The 25,063-nt window shown below is 37.9% G+C and overlaps 1 protein-coding gene across 1 annotated transcript; it reads left to right on the top strand.

The window, feature by feature from the left end:
- Positions 1–2,222: 2,222 nt before the first annotated feature.
- LOC121372610 (3-oxoacyl-[acyl-carrier-protein] reductase FabG-like) lies at positions 2,223–23,245 on the top strand. The gene is made up of 9 exons (XM_041499032.1): positions 2,223–2,333; positions 4,578–4,711; positions 14,210–14,302; positions 15,029–15,114; positions 16,766–16,859; positions 17,500–17,569; positions 19,263–19,299; positions 21,839–21,902; positions 23,019–23,245. The coding sequence occupies exons 1-9, from the start codon at positions 2,276–2,278 to the stop codon at positions 23,175–23,177; spliced, it is 795 nt and encodes a 264-aa protein (XP_041354966.1). The 5' UTR covers positions 2,223–2,275; the 3' UTR covers positions 23,178–23,245.
- The last annotated feature ends 1,818 nt before the right edge of the window (positions 23,246–25,063 follow it).

Below are 25,063 nucleotides of genomic sequence, written 5' to 3'. Positions count from 1 at the left end.
CGAGAAATAGCCCAATCGGCCTACCGACAGGGATCGATCCCAGACTGACCGCGCATCTAGCGAACGTTTTACCACTGGGCTACGTCTCGCCCCAGATTCATGGGCGTACGACCCGGGGGGGGGGGAGGGGAGGGGCAATTGCCCCCCCCCCCAAACAGTGGGAAAACAGTGGGGAAAATTCGGGCAGTTTTTATCTGGGTACAATTTCGGGCAAATCAACCCCTCCAGCCCCCCGAAATCAAAGAGTCCCCCATACGCCCATGCCCAGATTAATATAGAGAAACGTTATTAAAATATAAAAAAATACCCCATCACTACTAAAACTAATTTTCTGACCTTAAGCTACTCTGCAAAAAAGTCCAGCATGCTGTTTTGAGATCCAGATACATACACCACAAAAGTATAGTTAAATTTGGTGCGATCGGATGGTAGGCCTACCAATTGGTAAAATTTGGGGTCTCTTCTCATGGACTATAAGACTAACTGGGCGTTCTCATTATGCGTTACGATTTTTGTAGAAACGACAAATCACATGAGACAAGTCGGTACGATTAATGGCATAATGACAACGTCGATTTACGTAATTATTGTTATTATTTATTATTTTTAAATTGGGGTGGGAGGGGGTATGCATTGTCTAAGCTTAGTGTTATGGAGCGTTATAGACGAGAATCTAATTTTTACATCGACATAAAAGGTTACACTATTTTATTTTTGCATAGCCCATTAAATTATTTTGTTGTATTTGTTGTTGTTATTATTATTATTTAATTATTATTATTATTCAGGCCTTACGCGAGGTCAAAATCATGGAGCGAAGTCACTTCTCTCTTAAACTTTAGAGAGGGCAAAGTTTTTAACCACAGGGAGACTTGAATTTTTAATCCAAAAATTAAAATACGCAAAAAGAAGTTATCTAAATACAGGTGTAACTTTTACAATTTGTATTTTATTTATTTATTTTTTGTTTACCGTCTGTACGGCTAATTAATGGATATTAAATCATCTTTCCACATGTCGCCTTCTTTAGAAATAATGAAATGTAATTGAACAGCACTAATTTAACCGTTTAGAATTCTTTCTCTCGTAAGTTTGTCTTCTCATTTCATTTAATAACTACTCAATGCAGAGTATTGTCCTGGTAGATTAATCTACCACGGTCAAGGGTGAAGTACCCAGAGGCGAAATTAAATACATTCCACAGTCACAGTTTCTTAACTGATACACTGTGGAGTTGTCAGACTTAATGGGTACTATATCCGTGAAGGTGTGAAAATTGCTTATCTGCTGCTCATTGTCACTGTTGTTTAAAATAAAAAATTTAAACTAGAAATGTATGTACAGTGGCCGCTTAACCCGGACACTTTAAGCGATGGATCCAGTTTAAGTGGCCGCTGGGTGTGTCGGACAGGTAGCCGCTTATTATGAGTACATAAATGAAAAATCCGCTAGGACGGTTTGCAGGTATTATTTCATAATTTCCACATCTGTTTTGTATGTTGAATTTATTCATTATGACAAAGTCTACGTAAAAGTAGTTAATTACTTCCCGCATTATTTTCACGTCGAGGTCTGCTGCTCCAAACGAATAAAAAAAATTCAAGGTATTTTCTGGTGGAGCATGACCCAAACTCTCTAAAAGAATTTCACTCGCCATAGTCTAGATCTCCACCCTTGTACAATTTCCAGCACATTCGCCTGACAGTACGCTTCAGTAGTCAGTAGCACGTTTAGGCCAACTATTAGAGCCTGACACAGGTGTTGTCTGAGCTAGACCGTCTATTCGTAAGCCTGTCGCATGATTTTGTGGCGCCAGTCTCTCTTTAAACTCTCAGACACTTAACACTTAATTATTATCTATGAATAGGTGTTCCTCAAGTTCTTCATCATTCATCATTCATCCGTGATTGTGTACATTGCAAGTGATGACTTTAATTTTTTTTTTTTTTTTTTTAAAGGCGACACAGATTTCGCCTTACGGTGACTGGCACGGCGAAGTCATGCTGGTCAGAGCCAATCTAATTAAAATTAGCTCCACTATTACATGTGGCAGACCCAGTACAGCTAATTTTAATCAGATTGGGTCAGAGCGAAGTTTGGGCTCACTTCGCCCGGTCGCGTGAGCCCTGGTTATTATTATGCAGGTCTCTATATACAGGGACAACCTGTTTGATCAGGTTTGATAGGCTAATGACTGACCCCGCCCCCCCCCCCCCCCACACACACACACACCCACACACACGCACACACCTAAAAAAAAAAGTGTGTCATAGAAATGGCGACGGGACATACAAGTTTAGGTCGCTTGGATGGCAAGATAGCGCTTGTTACAGGTCACTGCAGTTTTGTTTTTAAACATATGTGCTTGACTTTTTAACTGATCAATTATTGATTTTGGTAACATGTACAATACGTATAATATACTGCAGGTTCATGTTAAAAATCCGTAGTTTATACGTACGTACGGTACACGGTACACTGGATTTCGTACTTAGTGTTGATCCGAGTCGTGACACCCAAGTTATTTCGTCCATTAGTCCCCAGTCATTTTGCCTAGAGCTACGTAACATCATATTTTACTATTGTGTAGAGAACAGTCTCGGTGATGGAGCGGATCCAGTATTTTATAAAGAGGGTTCAAAAATTCAAAGTTTGAGGGATTTTTTTTATTGGATTAAGACATACTCCCCCATAATTACCAAATGTTAAACATCCAATGGCTGATAGTTAATAAATCAGTGCTCTAGTGGTGTCATTAAACAAAACAAACCTAACATTGGGGTCATTTGATTTAGCTCAGTCAGTTGAGCGCTCGCTTGAGGTGCTTGCATCGCAGGATCGAACCACCTCAGTGGATCCGTTCAACTGGAAGGGTTTTTTCTTGTTTCAACCAGTGCACCACAACTGGTCAAAGGCTGTGGTATGTGCTTTCCTGTCTGTGGAAAAGTGCATATAAAAGATCCCTTGCTGCATTAAGAAAATGTCGCGTTTCCTCTATTGACTACAAGTCAGAATTACCAAATGTTTGACATCAATTAATCAATGTGCTCAAGATTTTTTTTTAACTGTTACTGTGATTTTCCTTTTTTATATTTTTAGTTTTAATAATTAGATGTCATGTAATTTTTGGACTTAAATTAGTGGCCATTGTCATGTGACACATCAACTTAGTTTGTCAAATCCACCAGCCATATGGCACTCATCAAAGCTTCTTGATTTAACATTAACCAAACATAACCCATTGTTACTGTTTAAAAATAGTACAAAGTATTATTTTAAACAAACCGGGCCTCGGTGACATCATGGTTAGGCCATCGGTCTACAGGCTGGTAGGTACTGGGTTCAGATCCCAGTCAAGGCATGGGATTTTTAATCCAGATATCGACTCCAAACCTTGAGTGAGTGCTCCGCAAGGCTCAATGCATGAAAAGGTGTAAACCACTTGCACTGACCAGTGATTCATAACTGGTTCAACAAAGGCCTGTGGGAAGCGCAAATAAAAGATCCCTTGCTGCCTGTCGTAAAAGAGTAGCCTATGTGGCGACAGCGGGTTTCCTCTGAAAAACAGTGTCAAAATGACCATATGTTTGACGTCCAATAGCCAATGATAAGATAAAAAATTGATGTGTTCTAGTGGCATCGTTAAATAAAACAAACTTTACTTTTTTTACTTTATTTTAAACAATTAATAAAAGCAGAAAAATGCATAAAGACCAATAGTGTATTTTGTTTTAATTTCCTTGGTAATTTCCCTGATTATGTCTAGCAAAATGTACAATTTCAGAGCTGTTATTCCGCTTGTATGTAACAATAATTTGTGTAAAAAAATCTTCCTGCCTACAGTGGTTCAGCTAAAGTGGGATTTGTTTTTTCATTATGGCAGAAAACAAAACACGGAAAGGAACAAGAAAGATGGCGAGCACAAGCTGATGATTAATATATCAGTGTGCTCTAATGATGTCATTAAACAGAACAAACTACTTATATGAAACACATACCCCCCTCGATGTATTATGCATACCTGAAAAATAAGACGAGGGCCCAGTTGTTTAAAGCATAATTAACCCTGGGTTAGTCTAATATTTACCTTTCAATTGTCGCACAAATACAAAATAAACTAGATTTGTTTATGTGTGTAAGGCTTCTAGATTATGGTAGCCCCACTCCCATGGCTAGTGATATTCAATGCTGGATTAGTAAAGAACTACTATTGTCATGCCCGATGGCTAGTGAAAACAAAATTATCAAATGTTGCAGTTAAGTCTGTTTTGTAAATATGAATGTCCTGACCCCACCCCAACCCCCAATGTTAGTGTTCTTAAGCTTCATCTCCCTCTTTAGATGACGTCTGATTATTACTATTATTTAGTAAAATTGTCTTAACTTAAAGTAATGTAGGACTAGTGATTTTCTAATCATGGCTAGTAAATTTTAAAAATCAATGATCCCATGGCTAATGGATTTTTTTTAATTATAGAAGCACTGATATATGGATACCTTTGATTGTTCTGAAACATTTTCAACATTATTTTTTTCAATTATTATTTGTATGTGTTTATTTTAAATTGGTTTTGTAGGAGCAAGTTCTGGGATCGGTGCAGGAACTGCCATATTGTTTGCTAAACTCGGTGCCAGACTTGCAATCACTGGCAGAAATGTAGACAATCTCAGAAAAACTGCCTTGGAATGCCAGCGTCACGGACAAGAAAAGGTAACTCAGTATACATGTATTCATACTGTACATAGCTAAGCCTAAAATAACTATGTTCCAGAAAAACAATAAAATTATTTTTAAACTTAAATTTAAAAACGAAAGCATATATTTTTTAAACTAGCCCTGTTTGCATGCATATATGAGTAAATATGTAATTTTAAATAATTTTCAGCTGAAAAGAAAGAAAGAAAGAAATGTTTTATTTAACGACGCACTCAACACATTTTATTTATGGTTATATGATGTCAGACATATGGTTAAGGACCACACAGATATTGAGAGAGGAAACCCACTGTCGCCACTTCATGGGCTACTCTTTTCAATTAGCAGCAAGGGATCTTTTATATGCACCATCCCACGGACAGGGTAGTACATACCACAGCCTTTGATATACCAGTCGTGGTGCACTGGCTAGAATGGAAAATAGCCCAATGGGCCCACTGATGGGGATTGATCCCACACCGACCACACATCGAGCGAGCGCTGTACCACTGGGCTACTTCCCGCCCAAGGTAAAAAGAGGAAGCCAGGACATATACAGGAATTTAACCAAAACGTGCTGGATATCCAAGAACATATACAGGAATTTAACCAAAACGTGCTGGATATCCAAGGACATATACAGGAATTTAACCAAAACGTGCTGGATATCCAAGGACATATACAGGAATTTAACCAAAACGTGCTGGATATCCAAGGACATATACAGGAATTTCACCAAAACGTGCTGGATATCCAAGGACATATACAGGAATTTAACCAAAACGTGCTGGATATCCAAGGACATATACAGGAATTTAACCAAAACGTGCTGGATATCCAAGGACATATACAGGAATTTAACCAAAACGTGCTGGATATCCAAGGACATATACAGGAATTTAACCAAAACGTGCTGGATATCCAAGGACATATACAGGAATTTAACCAAAAAGTGCTGGATATCCAATGAATGGAGCATTTATAGTGGGGGGGGGGGGGGGGATACCCCTCATAGAGAATTTTCAAATCTCAGATGATATTTCCTGTATATCTGCAAGTACATTTCAGCATCATAAATTTTCTTCTTGACCATTTTGACAGGGGGTGGTGGGACATAGTCCAGTGGTAAAACACTTGCGTGCAGTTGGTCTGGGATCGATCTCCGTCAAGTTTGACTTTCAGAGCAATTTATCCACTTTTGACAGTTATGGCCTTTAAAATGTGCAATGATAGCTGAGGTATGTATCCAGGACAGCGTGCTTGAACCTTAATTGGATATAAGCATGAAAATAAGTTGAAATGTGCAATGTCTCAAGATACTGAGCTGCAATTTGTTGTATAGCTTTATCATGTTCTGTTATAGACCATGTTTGAATTTTGTAGTGATTGACTCATTTTTTCCACAGAGTTTATGGCCCTTAAATGTAGGAGATAAGAACATTTGTTGAGCCCAGTAGGGGACACGTATTGCTGTGGCAGTACCCTCAGAATGCTTGAATGGATGAATGTTTAATGATACCACAGCACACAAAATACAGTGGCTATTGGTTGTCAAACCCTGTCAGAATGCTTGTTAAGATGTCGACCACTGACACAACACTGTACATGTTCACTTGTAGCCGCTGGAGGTGGTCACCCATACATATGTCTCTGTGAGTGGTATTATTAAGATGTCGACCACTGACACAACACTGTACACATTCACTTGTAGCCACTGGAGGTGGTCACCCATACATATGTGTCTGTGAGTGGTATTATTAAGATGTAGACTACTGACACAATACTGTACACGTTCACTTGTAGCCGCTGGAGGTGGTCACCCATACATATGTTCCTGTGAGTGGTATTATTAACATGTAGACTACTCACACAACACTGTACACGTTCACTTGTAGCCACTGGAGGTGGTCACCCATACATATGTGTCTGTGAGTGGTATTATTAAGATGTAGACTACTGACACAATACTGTACACGTTCACTTGTAGCCGCTGGAGGTGGTCACCCATACATATGTTCCTGTGAGTGGTATTATTAACATGTAGACTACTCACACAACACTGTACACGTTCACTTGTAGCCACTGGAGGTGGTCACCCATACATATGTTCCTGTGAGTGGTATTATTAAGATGTAGATAACTCACACAACACTGTACACGTTCACTTGTAGCTGCTGGAGGTGGTCACCCATACATATGTTCCTGTGAGTGGTATTATTAACATGTAGACTACTCACACAACACTGTACACGTTCACTTGTAGCCACTGGAGGTGGTCACCCATACATATGTTCCTGTGAGTGGTATTATTAAGATGTAGATAACTCACACAACACTGTACACGTTCACTTGTAGCTGCTGAAGGTGGTCACCCATACATATGTTCCTGTGAGTGGTATTATTAACATGTAGACTACTCACACAACACTGTACACGTTCACTTGTAGCTGCTGGAGGTGGTCACCCATACATATGTCCCTGTGAGTGGTATTATTAACATGTAGATCACTCACACAACACTGTACACATCATTTGTAGCCGCTGAAGGTGGTCACCCACACATATGTGTCTGTGAGTGGTATTATTAAGATGTAGACTACTGACACAATACTGTACACGTTGACTTGTAGCCGCTGGAGGTGGTCACCCATACATATGTTCCTGTGAGTGGTATTATTAACATGTAGACTACTCACACAACACTGTACACGTTCACTTGTAGCCACTGGAGGTGGTCACCCATACATATGTTCCTGTGAGTGGTATTATTAAGATGTAGATAACTCACACAACACTGTACACGTTCACTTGTAGCTGCTGAAGGTGGTCACCCATATATATGTTCCTGTGAGTGGTATTATTAACATGTAGACTACTCACACAACACTGTACACGTTCACTTGTAGCTGCTGGAGGTGGTCACCCATACATATGTCCCTGTGAGTGGTATTATTAACATGTAGATCACTCACACAACACTGTACACATCATTTGTAGCTGCTGAAGGTGGTCACCCACACATATGTGTCTGTGAGTGGTATTATTAAGATGTAGACTACTGACACAATACTGTACACGTTGACTTGTAGCCGCTGGAGGTGGTCACCCATACATATGTTCCTGTGAGTGGTATTATTAACATGTAGACTACTCACACAACACTGTACACGTTCACTTGTAGCCACTGGAGGTGGTCACCCATACATATGTTCCTGTGAGTGGTATTATTAAGATGTAGATAACTCACACAACACTGTACACATTCACTTGTAGCTGCTGGAGGTGGTCACCCATACATATGTTCCTGTGAGTGGTATTATTAAGATGTAGACTACTCACACCACACTGTACACGTTCACTTGTAGCTGCTGGAGGTGGTCACCCATACATATGTTCCTGTGAGTGGTATTATTAACATGTAGACTACTCACACAACACTGTAATGTTGACTTGTAGCTGCTGGAGGTGGTCACCCATACATATGTTCCTGTGAGTGGTATTATTAAGATGTAGACAACTCACACAACACTATACATGTTCACTTGTAGCTGCTGGAGGTGGTCACCCATACATATGTTCCTGTGAGTGGTATTATTAAGATGTAGACAACTCACACAACACTGTACACGTTGACTTGTAGCCGCTGGAGGTGGTCACCCATACATATGTGTCTGTGAGTGGTATTATTAAGATGTAGACTACTGACACAACACTGTACACGTTCACTTGTAGCCGCTGGAGGTGGTCACCCATACATATGTTCCTGTGAGTGGTATTATTAACATGTAGACTACTCACACAACACTGTACACGTTCACTTGTAGCCACTGGAGGTGGTCACCCATACATATGTTCCTGTGAGTGGTATTATTAAGATGTAGATAACTCACACAACACTGTACACGTTCACTTGTAGCTGCTGGAGGTGGTCACCCATACATATGTTCCTGTGAGTGGTATTATTAACATGTAGACTACTCACACAACACTGTACACGTTGACTTGTAGCTGCTGGAGGTGGTCACCCATACATATGTTCCTGTGAGTGGTATTATTAAGATGTAGACAACTCACACAACACTATACATGTTCACTTGTAGCTGCTGGAGGTGGTCACCCATACATATGTTCCTGTGAGTGGTATTATTAAGATGTAGACAACTCACACAACACTGTACACGTTGACTTGTAGCCGCTGGAGGTGGTCACTCATACATATGTGTCTGTGAGTGGTATTATTAAGATGTAGACTACTGACACAACACTGTACACGTTCACTTGTAGCCGCTGGAGGTGGTCACCCATACATATGTAACTGGATGTTTTAAATTGCATATCATACACTACAATTTTAAAACAGTTTACATATATTTTATTCCTTCTAACTCTTAATAGTGCAAAGCTGTCTCTTATTTTGTTTCTATTGTTTTCCTGTGTCTTTGGAATTGTCAGCTTGGGTTGTGTTCACCCTCAACTCAGTGTTCAGGCCAGGTAGTCATTCAATAGTAAGCCCATCTATTGTTTCTTTTGTTACCTGGTGTTCTCTGGAGTCAGAGACTTTTAAACGTTCAAGCAAGACAGAGTGTAATGAATTTCGCACTCAAGTAGGAAACGAAATCATGCCACTTGAAATTTTACCCGGGTCCAGCTACCCCTTTTAGTTGTAGACTTCAATGTAATTAACACTTGACATACCACGTCTAAATACTAGTATCAGACAGACTACATAACAATAGAACAGATTATATATTTATTCAGGGGGGTCAACACAAAAAACAGTTCACAACATTTCGCAATACAAAGACAGTTGACATTTAAATTTTAATAGTTATTTACAAATAAATCTAAGTTCCCTTTTAATTAACACCTCCCCATCACAACAACGTTCACCCATACTAAATGAGATTGAGATATCCGCTAGCTCTTCTCAAAACACGGAAAAACAACTCCCTATTATAGTCTAACGGCACCCTTTTCGTTAGCTCCGTTTTGCTAATTCGGAAAGCGTTTCTTCAACAAGTCAAACCCCGAATCCTACTTCCTATTATAGTCTAACGGCACCCTTTTCGTTAGCTCCGTTTTGCTAATTCAGAAAGCAGATTCCTTGACATGCTGCCCTAGATGGATAAACTCCCAACCCACTCAAAATGTGCTGGCATCATTGTTGGGAAAGGAATTTCCTTCAGCCAAATACAACCATTTAGTTAATTAATCTCTTCCCCACCCATAATAATATTTAAATACGTTCTAATGATTTGGAAGCAAGCACAAATTCAATAAAAAAACATCCTACAAAACAAAACACGACTTGCTTGTTTGGAACCCAAAAACCAAGTAAAGGATAATGCCTCGGCCCGATCTGCAAGGACTTTCATACCCTTAAACCTGATTGGCCAGATAATAACGAAGCCCGTAACCTACCGACAACCCCCGAGTAATTTTCCACCACAATATAAATTAGACTGGTCTCATACCATACTTTATAACATGCACAACGTAACGTTCCTGGCATTCCCTTATTAGTACGGTTAATATTAGAGATTAATATAATTAATAAGAAGAATAATAATAAGAAGAACCAAATAAAAATAATAACCAAGGAAATATGAAATGATAGATCGACAGAAAACCAGGAACACTACAAGAGGTGGTTTTCTGCATTGCAAGTTTTCCATTTGATCAAGTTCTGCACGGCACAGTTATTAAAAGCACAGGTAAATACAAACATATATTTTAAGATATAACCATGTGTTTTAAGTAGTAAAGTAGATTAGTGTATGCAGATTTTATGATAAGCCTTAAATTAGAACTTAGCATGTGTAAGCAGTTGATTAAACTTATTCTATAGTGAACGAGTTAAAGTAGTGTTTAATAATGTTTATAATTAGATAGGGATATTTGCCTTCTAAGACGAATATTTGATTAGGTTTGATAATACAGATAAGTAAATAACTAAATCAGTTATTAATCTACTTTATTATTAAGTGTCTATATGGATATATTCTATGTGTATATTTTATGTGCTCCTATTTATAAGTGGTATTTTGTTCACAGGTTATCAATGATGTAGCACAACCAGCATCATTATTCAAACGACCTGACCCACAGTCGGTAGATTAAATATTTACTTATATGTGATGTTGTGATTCTGTGTGTTATAGAATATACAGACATTTATTTATATAGTTTTATGACGTGCTGAGCTCATGCTTATAGCAATGCTGTGATAATTAAATTAACCTTTGAATTACATTTGATTTGAGTCTGAATTGAAATGTATGTGTGTTAAATGTACATTAGTAATACAATATTGAAGTAAATTGTACTTAACCTGGAAAATGTAACTGATTTTATGTTGTTTTGTTATTCCAGGGTCGTTATAGAGATATATATTTGTGTGAGAATGTTTTTATAAACATCGGAATCTTCACATCCCTCCAGGTGATGCCTGAATAAAGACCTTAAAACCCAGCTGAAGTCTTCTGTGCTATATATAGAACCTTCGGTAACACATATGTCCCTGTGAGTGGTATTATTAAGATGTAGACTACCGACACAACACTGGACACGTTCGCTTGTAGCTACTGGAGGTGGTCACCCATACATATGTGTCTGTAAGTGGTATTATTAACATGTAGATCACTCACACAACACTGTACACATCATTTGTAGCCGCTGAAGGTGGTCACCCATACATATGTGTCTGTGAGTGGTATTATTAACATGTAAATCACTCATACAACACTGTACATGTTCACTTGTAGCCGCTGCAGGTGGTCACACATACATATGGTATATCTCTGTGAGTGGTATTATTAAGATGTAGACTACTGACACAACACTGAACACGTTCACTTGTAGCCGCTGGAGGTGGTCACCCATACATATGTCCCTGTGAGTGGTATTATTAAGATGTAGACTACTGACACAACTGTACACGTTCACTTGTATCCGCTGGAGGTGGTCACCCATACATATGTGTCTGTGAGTGGTATTATTAACATGTAGACTACTGACACAACTGTACACGTTCACTTGTATCCGCTGGAGGTGGTCACCCATACATATGTGTCTGTGAGTGGTATTATTAACATGTAGACTACTGACACAACACTGTACACATTCACTTGTAGCCACTGAAGGTGGTCACCCATACATATGTTCCTGTGAGTGGTATTATTAAGATGTAGACTACTGACACAACTGTACACGTTCACTTGTAGCCGCTGGAGGTGGTCACCCATACATATGTGTCTGTGAGTGGTATTATTAACATGTAGACTACTGACACAACTGTACACGTTCACTTGTATCCGCTGGAGGTGGTCACCCATACATATGTGTCTGTGAGTGGTATTATTAACATGTAGACTACTGACACAACACTGTACACATTCACTTGTAGCCACTGAAGGTGGTCACCCATACATATGTTCCTGTGAGTGGTATTATTAAGATGTAGACTACTGACACAACTGTACACGTTCACTTGTAGCCGCTGGAGGTGGTCACCCATACATATGTGTCTGTGAGTGGTATTATTAACATGTAGACTACTGACACAACTGTACACGTTCACTTGTATCCGCTGGAGGGGGTCACCCATACATATGTGTCTGTGAGTGGTATTATTAAGATGTAGACTACTGACACAACTGTACACGTTCACTTGTAGCCGCTGGAGGTGGTCACCCATACATATGTGTCTGTGAGTGGTATTATTAACATGTAGACTACTGACACAACTGTACACGTTCACTTGTATCCGCTGGAGGTGGTCACCCATACATATGTGTCTGTGAGTGGTATTATTAACATGTAGACTACTGACACAACACTGTACACATTCACTTGTAGCCACTGAAGGTGGTCACCCATACATATGTTCCTGTGAGTGGTATTATTAAGATGTAGACTACTGACACAACTGTACACGTTCACTTGTAGCCGCTGGAGGTGGTCACCCATACATATGTCCCTGTGAGTGGAATTATTAAGATGTAGACTACTGACACAACTGTACACGTTCACTTGTATCCGCTGGAGGTGGTCACCCATACATATGTGTCTGTGAGTGGTATTATTAACATGTAGACTACTGACACAACACTGTACACATTCACTTGTAGCCACTGAAGGTGGTCACCCATACATATGTTCCTGTGAGTGGTATTATTAAGATGTAGACTACTGACACAACACTGTACACATTCACTTGTAGCCGCTGGAGGTGGTCACCCATACATATGTTCCTGTGAGTGGTATTATTAAGATGTAGACTACTAACACAATACTGTACACGTTCACTTGTAGCCACTGAAGGTGGTCACCCATACATATGTGTCTGTAAGTGGTATTATTAACATGTAGATCACTCACACAACACTGTACACATCATTTGTAGCCGCTGAAGGTGGTCACCCATACATATGTGTCTGTGAGTGGTATTATTAACATGTAAATCACTCATACAACACTGTACATGTTCACTTGTAGCCGCTGCAGGTGGTCACACATACATATGGTATATCTCTGTGAGTGGTATTATTAAGATGTAGACTACTGACATAACACTGTACACATTCACTTGTAGCCGCTGGAGGTGGTCACCCATACATATGTGTCTGTGAGTGGTATTATTAAGATGTAGACTACTGACACAATACTGTACACGTTCACTTGTAGCCACTGAAGGTGGTCACCCATACATATGTGTCTGTGATTGGTATTATTAAGATGTAGACTACTGACACAACACTGTACACATTCACTTGTAGCCGCTGGAGGTGGTCACCCATACATATGTCCCTGTGAGTGGAATTATTAAGATGTAGACTACTCACACAACACTGTACACGTTCACTTGTAGCCACTGAAGGTGGTCACCCATACATATGTTCCTGTGAGTGGTATTATTAAGATGTAGACTACTGACACAACACTGTACACATTCACTTGTAGCCGCTGGAGGTGGTCACCCATACATATGTTCCTGTGAGTGGTATTATTAAGATGTAGACTACTGACACAACACTGTACACATTCACTTGTAGCCGCTGGAGGTGGTCACCCATACATATGTTCCTGTGAGTGGTATTATTAAGATGTAGACTACTGACACAACACTGTACACATTCACTTGTAGCCGCTGGAGGTGGTCACCCATACATATGTCCCTGTGAGTGGTATTATTAAGATGTAGACTACTGACACAACACTGTACACATTCACTTGTAGCCGCTGGAGGTGGTCACCCATACATATGTCCCTGTGAGTGGTATTATTAAGATGTAGACTACTCACACAACACTGAACATGTTCACTTGTAGCCACTGAAGGTGGTCACCCATACATATATTTCTGTGATTGGTATTATTAAGATATAGACTACTGACACAACACTGTACATGTTCACTTGTAGCCGCTGGAGGTGGTCACCCATACATATATTCCTGTGAGTGATATTATTAAGATATAGACTACTGACACAACACTGTACATGTTCACTTGTAGCCGCTGGAGGTGGTTGCTGATCTTGTGAAAGAGGACAATGTTAAGAGAGTTGTTGAGGAGACTCTCAAGCATTTTGGAAAGCTGGACATATTGGTAAGCTGTTTTACTTTGTTATATAAATATTGGTAAGCTGTTTTACTTTGGTATATAAATATATTGGTACACTGTTTCTCTGAGGTATATATAGACATATTGGTAAGCTGTTTTACTTAGTTATACAGACGTATTGGTAAGCTATTTTGCTTAGTTATCTATATACATATTACTATTATCAGTAATATGTTTTACTTATTGTAAACAGGAAAAAAATCATGTGCATATTAATTTTGCATCATTCGTGCCCAACCTCAAGTTGTGAAATTTATATACACACATTATTTTCACACACATTATTTTTTACAGATGCCAACAGTAATTCTCGAAATTTAAACATCACAAACATGCGCTAAGGTGCTTATTTGCACAAAAAAACCATGTTACAATATTAATCCAGTTTACAGTAGTTACATACAATATATACATATTGGTAATAATTATAAATTCATGTATATTGGCAAGCTGTTTTCTTTCGTTATAGACATATTGCATGGTAAGTTGTTATACTTAGTATAGACATATTGGTAAGTTGTTATACGTAGTAGAGACATATTGCATGGTAAGTTGTTTTACATAGTATAGACCTATTTGTAAGCTATTTATGAACCCTGATTAATTATGTATTCAATGCTTATTTTGTTCTAAGGTTTTGTTTTATATGAATACATGTATATTAATATATTAATTTTTATTTATATTTACTTGAATGTGGTTGGTGTGTAGGTGAACAGTGCCGGCATTGTTGCAGTGGGAGGTATAGAGACGACATCGCTACAGCAGTACGACAACGTGATGGACATCAACACCAGGTCTGTGTATAGACTAGTTGGTGGAGCGGGAGACCCAATATGTCATGGGATCGGTGCCTGATACCCGTCTCCCTGTGGTTAGACCCATAAGCTTTTCCTGTCTTCCAGCCAGCTTTCTATGACTGGTATACCAAAGTTTGTGGTATGTGCTATTTCATCTGATGGAATGTTCATTATAATGACAGCTTAAGTACACTCTTTTCAAGTCTTCTAACCTGTGTTCTATGACTGGTATACCAAAGTGGTGGTATGTGCTGTCCTGTCTGTTGGAATGTTTATAATAATGACAGCTTATGTACAATTGACCAAATACATCGTTCTGATATGTTAGATACCCAGTACACATTACTGTATGTCGTTAAACAAACTGTCCTTTCCTTTTAGCTCAATGTTAGAGTGCTCACCTTAAGTTCATTGCAATGCAGGATCAATCCTCACTCCCTACTCAGTAGGTATAGAGCGCTTAACCAAGGTGTTTGGATCAAAGGATCAAGAATCCCCTCAGTGGACCCATTCTCTGATTGTTTTCCCCCATCCCAATCAGTGTCCCATGACTGGTATATCAAAGGCTGTGGTATGTGCTGTCCTGTCTATTGGATAATGTATATAAAAGATCCCTTGCTGTTAATGGAACAATGTAGTGGTTTTCCTCTATAAGACTACATGTGTGTGTGATTCAATAATCAGTATGCTCTAGTCATTAAGAATGACACCAAAATTGTATATTAACGTTTGCTTTGAAATAATAGTTGTATTTTCAACTATATGTCCATAAACAATTACAACCAAATAATTTAATTTATTACCATAGTAACAAAACAATTTGGAGAATAGTTTGCGGATGATCAACAGCATTGGGCATGTTCAGTTGCTGCAAACACTCCAAAATGTTATGCTAGTCAAATAATGCCAAGTTTGCTGTCTTTGTGCAACTCATCTGTCTTTGACAGCCCTATCTATTTGCCAACAGTAAACTTGCTAGATTTGGTGCAATCACCGAATTCAGTTTTGTGATAAGATGGGATCTAGTCATACTGAATGTGACTTTGTCTATACGGCTTTAAGCACATTAGTATTTTAATATTTCTGAGTTATTTTTGTCAAAAGATAATGTGTATGATTGATCAGTTAATATAAAAACAATGAAATATGATACTTGTAAGTGTAATAAAGTTTGTTTTGTTTAACAACACCATTAGAGCACATTGATTAATCAATCTTCGGCTATTGGATATAAAACATTTGGTAATTCTGACACGTAGTCATCAGAGGAAACCCGCTACATTTTTCCTAATGCAGCAAAGGATTTGTTTATATACACTTTCCCACAGACAGGAAAGCACATATCATTGCCTTTGACCAGCTGTGGTGCACTGGTTGGAACGAGAAAACCCCCAGTCAGATGAATAGTTTGATTCTGCAACACGAGCACCTCAACCGACTAAACTAAATCCCGCCCTGTGACTATAATACTGCACCTTTAAGGAGTGTGACTAAAATACACTGTTTCTTATATCTGATGCCACAGACATTTTATTTGTATTAGTTGAAAGTGAATTCACTCATAACATTAAAAGTTATGTTTTCAACTAGTACAAATGGCACAAGAGGAATTTGTCAGCTGGTGTTTAGTTTTGTTTTTAAATTTCAGATCCATGTATCACGTTACTATGCTGTGTGTTCCACATCTGATCGAGACTAAGGGCAGCATCGTCAACGTGTCCAGTGTCAATGGCATACGATCTGTAAGTGTATTTCATACGGATGTTATTATATGAGCATTTTATATCATGGTATATTGGATATACATGTTCGTGAACTGTAGAACAATACAAACCATAATATATTACTGTTAATCATAAAATATTAGTGATCTCGAAATTTAGCAAATTCCAAAGTCCCATATTAGCAACATAAAAATTTTGCTCGGTTGACATATAAAAATAAATTAAGCTGAAGTTATAGGATCTGCTGAAAGAATACTTTTGATATATTTTGACGTTGTGCAACATACAGACAACTTAACCATCTTCAGTTCAGACACCCATAGGTCCAAGTAAAAAGAGAGATTGTTTTCTTTACTGATATTTAAAAAGGGACCATTTTGTTTTCAGGGGTTTTACTGTACCCAACTCTCAATTACACTGTACTGTTGCACAATTCTGTTCATTGTGTGATGTTCCATAGGTTTTGAACCATTTTACTGCAATTACTCTTCTTGTAACAGGGTGGACAACCCTAACAATGAAATAAATAAATAAATACTGCAATTATTAGATTGTTTTAAATATTCAATTTGTTTTTGGTTTGTTTGTGTTGTTTGTTTGTTGTTTGTTGTTTGTTTTCTGGCTCCTGCTTGTTTTAATTCTTCATGTTATTTACCAGTTTTCAAATGTACTGGCCTACTGCATGTCTAAGAGTGCTGTCGACCAGATGACTCGATGCACGGCTTTAGGTACGTCTTGACAAATTGCTACATTTATCTCAAGGTATGGGGCGGGACGTAGCCCAGTGGTAAAGCGTTCTTTGATGCGCGGTCAGTCTAGGATCAATCCCTGTCAGTGGACCTATTGGGCTATTTCTCATTCCAGACAGTGCTCCACAACTGGTGTAACAAAGGCCGTGGTGAACAATTAATTTCTAAAATTAAAGGTAACCTATCGGAAGTCAAATTGAAAATCAATTTTGTTTTTAATACATCTGAACCACCAATGTAGCATAGAACCATAGTTCAAGTGTTTTACAGTTATGTAAGTCTAACTCATCCGTTACTAGAACTATATTCATGTAACCGAACAATCGGTTACCAAAGTAAAACTTACTTAAACAGACTTCCGGTTACCTAAGATTTTGAAATATTGTCCCCTGCATTACATATATATACTGCACAAAATGAATTCAGGGTCAGTGGACTATTTAGCCCTACAGTACTGTACATATAATGCATTTAGGCCTATAGTTTTCCAGGATGGTGATATTCATTGAAGGGCTTATTCTTTATAATGCAGACTAGTAGAAGCTACACCTGTAATGAAAATACACTGGATATATTTTCAAAAATATGTGACATGATGACAAAGTGTCTAGGATACGGAGTACCTCCACTTCGCAGTCCTTTTAAAAGCAGCCTAATACCTGAGAATGATATAGCAATGTAAATTAAAGATTGATTAAATGTTAACATGAATGTTTGCTTAACTGGGCATTTACTTCAAATGGAAATCTGTTGTGGGTTTTATTTGTGTTTATTTTGTGTTGTTGTGATTTATTGGGGTGGTGGGTGGGTATTGTTTTATGTTTAGGTCAGGTCAGATCATAGGGCTTTACGTGCACATTCTGAGCAAGTTGTTGTAGTGCACGCCTGTCCAGGACAGGAAAGGTGGGGATGGGAAGGAGGAGGGACCACCTGTACTGTCAGGTGCAAGGGAGCATCAGCAGCCCGACCGTGGTCGGTAACAGGCGGGGGAAGAGGGGTAGTGGTGCTATGGAATTTTGAAGGAGCAAAAAAATGCCAAAGAGAAAAGGTGTGCAATTTTGATTGAGGAAATTTTGCGCAATTTTGAGCGGTCGGTCAAAAAAAGAGAGTTCAAGAGCTAACATAGGTTTTGATTTTAGTGAGTCGAGAGTGGCTCGTTAATTAGACCTCTATGATGCTGGGGTGTCTCCCTAGGTTGCCCATAGGGCCTGACTGCTTCTGGTTGTGGCATGACAACCCAGGGGAGACTCATGCAGTTTGTGTATATACACCGGTAGGTAAGGCGCTGTGATGTTGTCCCGGGGTTTTTATTGGTCTTGTCGTCTTGAAGGCGTCCTCCTCTTCAGTGTCACCCAGTGCCCAAGTAGTCCACCAGCAGCAAGTATTTGGGACTGGGTTAGGGGAGGCCGGTATTCTTTTGTCCAGCTTCCCCTAGCTGCATTGCAATTGTGCTTTTATGTTTTAGATATTTTTTATTTTATAGTTTATAGGTGGGTTTTTTGGTGTGGGTGGATGTATTGATTATATTTTTTAAAAAGGGGTGAGGCTTAAAACTGACAGCATGACAGGACCTATTGACTCACTGATCTTGTACTGTTGTGATTCATAACTAATTTACATGTACTAACTTATTCTTATTGTTAAACCTATTTAAATCTTCTTCTGTTTTCAGACCTGGCTGGAAAACAAGTGCGGGTAAATTCAGTCAAGTGAGTAGATCTGTAATGTTTAGTGATGTTTAGTGATAATGTTTAGTGATAATGTTATGTAATAATGTTTAGTGATAACGTTTAGTGATAACGTTTTGTGATAACGTTTAGTGATAATGTTTAGTGATAATGTTGATAATGTTTAGTGATAATGTTGATAATGTTTAGTGATAATGTTTTGTGATAATGTTTAGTAATAATGTTTAGTGACTTGTTAGTAAAATATCTATGGAGTACCGTTTGTGTGTGAACCATTACAAAATCTGTGGAATAGTACATATAAATATACAGTCATGCACCATTGTTTTGATCATGCTTGAGTCGGTCCAGACCAAAACGTGTATTAGCTATCATGCTTTTATCTCGGTTGAGTTGATCCATTTGAGTCAATATTACAATTGTGTCAATATATTTTTTGGTCCAAGCATAGATTTTTTAATGGAAAAATGTCTGTGTGTGTTAATATTAATATTATGTGTTAAAATAAATAAAATATTTGAAAAGGTAGATATTAATTGCATGATCTGCAATCAATGCCACACCAGTATTGTGAGCATGTAACCAACCATCAAAAGAGTTGCCAACATCTGACTGTAAACACTTGATTTGTACATGTAGTTACTGTAACAGTTCATGTGTAAGATGAACAAATAAAATTATCTAAACAAGGTAAAAATGGTCTTCTGAACCTTAAAAGTAAAAACTAGCAGACAACGATTGTTACAGAATGTAATTAGTCATGTGACTTGTGGCTTTGAGAATTTGTTGACTGGTAAAAGTAGGAATAAATTTGTCTTGATAGGTTAACTACAGTAGTACTTAACCTATCAAGTCATATTTATTTATCATCTTTTTCAATAATTAATTCAGCAACTGTCTTTATAAAATACTCAGAAAATGTATTGTTAATTAATAAAATATCCCTGTTATATATTTTGGCATTCATTTAATAAAGCATGCGCTTTAAATATATTATTTATTGTTATTTCAATTAATTTTTTGTCTCTAATGGGGGAAAAAAAGTGAACTGAAAATGGTGAAAATGCCCCAAAACATTAATTTATATATACCATTCAATACATTTTGTCATATTCAGTCGAGCACCATTGTGTCAATATCGTGGGGGCCACATATAAATATCGAGTTCACCAAATATCGGCTCAAATGTATAAAAAAATTGTTTACACTTAATAAATACTGATATCGCTGCATTTTTTATCAATTAACTACTGTGTACTGTGATATTGACACAATGGTGCTTGACTGAATATGACAAAATGTACTGAATGGTATGTAAATTAATGTTTTGGGGCATTTTCACCATTTTCAGTTCACTTTTTTTCCCCCATTAGAGACAAAAAATTAATTGAAATAACAATAAATAATATATTTAAAGCGCATGCTTTATTAAATGAATGCCAAAATATATAACAGGGATATTTTATTAATTAACAATACATTTTCTGAGTATTTTATAAAGACAGTTGCTGAATTAATTATTGAAAAAGATGATAAATAAATATAGACCATTGAGGCTTGGTACAGCACCATGCTAAAACAAGCTAGAGAAAACACTATAAATATAGGTGACAAAATGAAATGGCTCAATGATCATGTAGATATTAAGTATCAAGGCACTGGAATCTTTTCTCACTGTAGAATGTATGAGAGGAAAAAAACAGAAGTAAAAATTGATAATATAGATAAAAATACTCATAAGTACCATAATACACCTTTGTGACATACTAGATCAAAATATACAAAAGTGCATAATATTAAGTTAGAATTTGTAAAAGTTGTTATTTATTTTAAAGATTCATCAAAATCAGCATTAGCCAGCAATACTGTTAAATGTCGGATTGTTCTTTACAAGTGATTTGTGACAGCCAAACTCTTAGTCTTAATTCACTAGAAACTAATACTGTTAAATGTCGGATTGTTCTTTACAAGTGATTTGTGACAGCCAAACTCTTAGTCTTAATTGACTAGAAACTAATACTGTTAAATGTCGGATTGTTCTTTACAAGTGATTTGTGACAGCCAAACTCTTAGTCTTAATTCACTAGAAACTAATACTGTTAAATGTCGGATTGTTCTTTACAAGTGATTTGTGACAGCCAAACTCTTAGTCTTAATTCACTAGAAACTAATACTGTTAAATGTCGGATTGTTCTTTACAAGTGATTTGTGACAGCCAAACTCTTAGTCTTAATTCACTAGAAACTAATACTGTTAAATGTCGGATTGTTCTTTACAAGTGATTTGTGACAGCCAAACTCTTAGTCTTAATTGACTAGAAACTAATACTGTTAAATGTCGGATTGTTCTTTACAAGTGATTTGTGACAGCCAAACTCTTAGTCTTAATTGACTAGAAACTAATACTGTTAAATGTCGGATTGTTCTTTACAAGTGATTTGTGACAGCCAAACTCTTCTTAATTCACTAGAAACTAATAATATGTAATAATAATACCTACTTATGATTTAGTACCGTACTATAGTTTATACATGTACACTTACAAGTGAACTATGTTTCAGTCCTGGTGTCATAGTAACGGAGATCCACAAACGTGGGGGGATGAATGAAGAACAATACCAACAGGTAAGAATACCAATGAAAGGAATATTTCTTGAACATCTTCCCACATCTTTAAAAACTACTGTATTGTTTGAAACAGCATTCTGAATGGTCATTCACCGTGACTTTATAAAGTTTGTTTTGTTTAATGACACCACTAGAGCACATTGATATGTTAATCATCGGCTGTTGGATGTCAAACATTTGATAATTTTGAGATATAATCTTAGAGAGGAAACCTGCTACATTGTTCCATGAGTAGTAAGGTGTCTTATATGCACCATCCCACAGACAGGATAGCACATACCATGGCCTTTGATATACCTGTTGTTGTGAACTGGGTAGAACGAGCTGTACTTTATAAGTACATGCCTCTAGACATGGAAATTGTCTGACCCGTGTTAAGCAACCACAAAAGGGAGTATCATAAAGTGGCCTTTTAAGACAAGTGGCTGCTTGATACAGGTCAGTTTATACTACATTAGGTGATTTGGATGAATAAAAATGTGGCCTTTTAATAAAGGTGGGGCAAGAGCAGGTTTGGCTTTATATAGCAGAAGAGAACTTGAAGAACCCAGTGATTCTTGTAAACAAGAGGCTTGTTTTTCATCATGCCCCTTAGACTTGTGGGTGGGGACAACAAAGCTTCTGAAACATGTCAGTGGCAGTCAAGTGCATTTGTGTCAAGCTTTGTGATTGGTTTAATCAGCTCATACATATTTCATGCAAATTACAGATGTCCAGTTGGTTTGTGTTTTTTAAATCCCATTGATGTCTGTCAATTATTTTATTTTTCAAAAATAGCTGACAATGATACTAAAAATATTTTAAAAGATAAAATGGATGTCAATATAAATGCCAACTCCCTGCATGGCGTTCCCTTTCTCCAAATGAAATAATTCTGTCTTTTTAGCACCATCCAATTTTCAAATGGCCACTCATTAAACACATTTTATATAGAAATCATAAATTCTTTGTTTCAGTGTATTATACTATGATTCACATATATAATATCTTAATGGTGATGGGTTGTTTTGGGGGTTTTTGAGGATGTGTTTGGCAGGGGAGGTAATTAGTTGCTTAAGAAAGGTACCGTAGTATCAGATGATGATTTTACTTTTTTCATTTATCTTTCTTTAGTTTCTTGAACGAACTAAAACAACGCATGCTCTTGGAAGGCCAGGTCAGGTGGACGAGGTTGCCAAGATGATTGCATTTCTAGCCTCAGACGATGCGTCCTTCATTACGGGAGTCTCAATACCTATTGACGGGGGCAGACACGCGATGTGTCCGCGATAAAACATTTACAGTTATAAAAATAAACATCTGTAACATGAGTCGGACAGCAATAAAGATCTTACAGTGAACATGGTCTTCTCTCCATTCATATATCTGACTAAACCCAACATTGTTTCATGTTTTGGTGACCTTTGTTTTATCCGACCAATCAAAACACTGCTGATGTCGATCTGACAGCAGCTTGATGAATTTACATAGCAACAGTCACAAATGCAAAATATTATTGAATATGTATACCGTAGATTGACAAGTGCAACAGTGGTAGGTAGTGGCCTCTATACTGTAGATTGACAAGTGCAACAGTGGTAGGTAGTGGCCTCTATACCGTAGATTGGCAAGTGCAACAGTGGTAGGTAGTGGCCTCTATACCATATGGAGCGGGATGTAGCCCAGTGGTAAAGCATTCTCCTGATGCACGGTCGGTCTAGGATCAATCCCAATCAGTGGACCCATTGGGCTATTTCTCGTTCCAGCCAGTGCACCATATCAAAGGCTGTGGTATGTGCTGAAAAATGCATATAAAAAATCCCTTTCTGCATTAGGAAAAATGTAGGTTTCCTCTGATGATGTGTCAGAATTATCAAATGTTTGACATCCAATAGCCGGTAATTAATTGTGCTCTAGTGGTGTCATTAAACAAAAAAAACTTGAACTATACCATATGTGCCATTATAAAGATGGATGTGGATGGAACTGGTACCAGCCTCTATGTATCATGTATGTAGATGGACCAGTGGCCTCCATAGGATATGTGCCATTATAAAGATGGATGTGGATGGAACTGTGGTACCAGCCTCTATGTATCATGTATATAGATGGACCAGTGGCCTCCATACAATATGTACTGATATAAGGATGGATGTGGATGGAACTGTGCGCTATCGGCCTCTATGTAGATGGACCAGTGGCCTTCATACGATATGTGCCATTATACGGATGGATGTGGATGGAACTGTGGTACCAGCCTCTATGTATTATGTATATAGATGGATCAGTGACCTCCATACAATATGTACCGATATAAAGATGGATGTGGATGGAACTGTGGTACCAGCCTTTCTGTATCATGTATATAGATGGACCAGTGGCCTCCATACAATAGGTTGGATTACTACAAACATTAGAACAACCAGAAACACGGTGAATATACAGACATTGAAATTTAAACAATACCATTGAGATGTAGCAGTAGTTGTTAAAAGGCTCTACATGTTACTATAGCAACAAATGCAGGACAGTCTCTTTAAGGCTGGTAGTTACTACGCTCGTATCTCAGTACCAGAGGGTGGGACATAGGCCCAGTCGTAAAGCATTTGTTCGATGTGCAGTCGATCCAGGATTGATCAGTCAGTGGGCTCATTAGGCTATTTCACTCTCTAGCCAGAGCACCTCTGTGCTATTCTGTCTGTGGGATGGTGCATATAAAAGATCCCTTGCTACTAATGGAAAAATGTAGCAGGTTTCCTCTCTAAGACTATGTCAAAATTACCAAATGTTTGACATCCAATAGCCGCTGATTAATAATCAATAATCACTGTAATTCTAGTGGTGTCATTAAACAAAACAAACTTCAATGATTGGTTGTTAGTAATTGATGTTGTGGCCTTCCACCCCTCCATTACAACTACTTGTATACGTGTACACCATTACAGCCAGTACCAACTTTTTCTCCCAGTTACAATCAGTTTTGTGGCCTTGGTCAAGCCATATAGAGAAACCTCTGTGTTTGATTAGTCTTTTTCTTATTTGTCCATAATAGTTGCAGACCTGTCAACTTTCCCAGATTCGCGTATTAGATCAAGTCTTCGGTTATCCTGCTGGGAGGGTGTTTCTCCACAAAAATCAATAATTTGGAGTGATGTACGATTGAACACATAGTAATTGTA

The sequence above is a fragment of the Gigantopelta aegis genome, chromosome 4 (genome assembly GCF_016097555.1).
Source record: "Gigantopelta aegis isolate Gae_Host chromosome 4, Gae_host_genome, whole genome shotgun sequence".
Classification (NCBI taxonomy): Eukaryota; Metazoa; Mollusca; class Gastropoda; order Neomphalida; family Peltospiridae; genus Gigantopelta; species Gigantopelta aegis.
This window is presented reverse-complemented; position numbering and strand designations above follow the sequence as displayed.

Excerpts from the sequence above, each read along its gene's own strand:
- LOC121372610 (XM_041499032.1), top strand. The coding sequence starts at position 2,276 with ATGGCGACGGGACATACAAGTTTAGGTCGCTTGGATGGCAAGATAGCG. Across the intron at positions 14,303-15,028 it reads TTGGAAAGCTGGACATATTG|GTGAACAGTGCCGGCATTGT; the intron begins GTAAGCTGTTTT and ends GTTGGTGTGTAG. Across the intron at positions 21,903-23,018 it reads ATGAAGAACAATACCAACAG|TTTCTTGAACGAACTAAAAC; the intron begins GTAAGAATACCA and ends ATCTTTCTTTAG.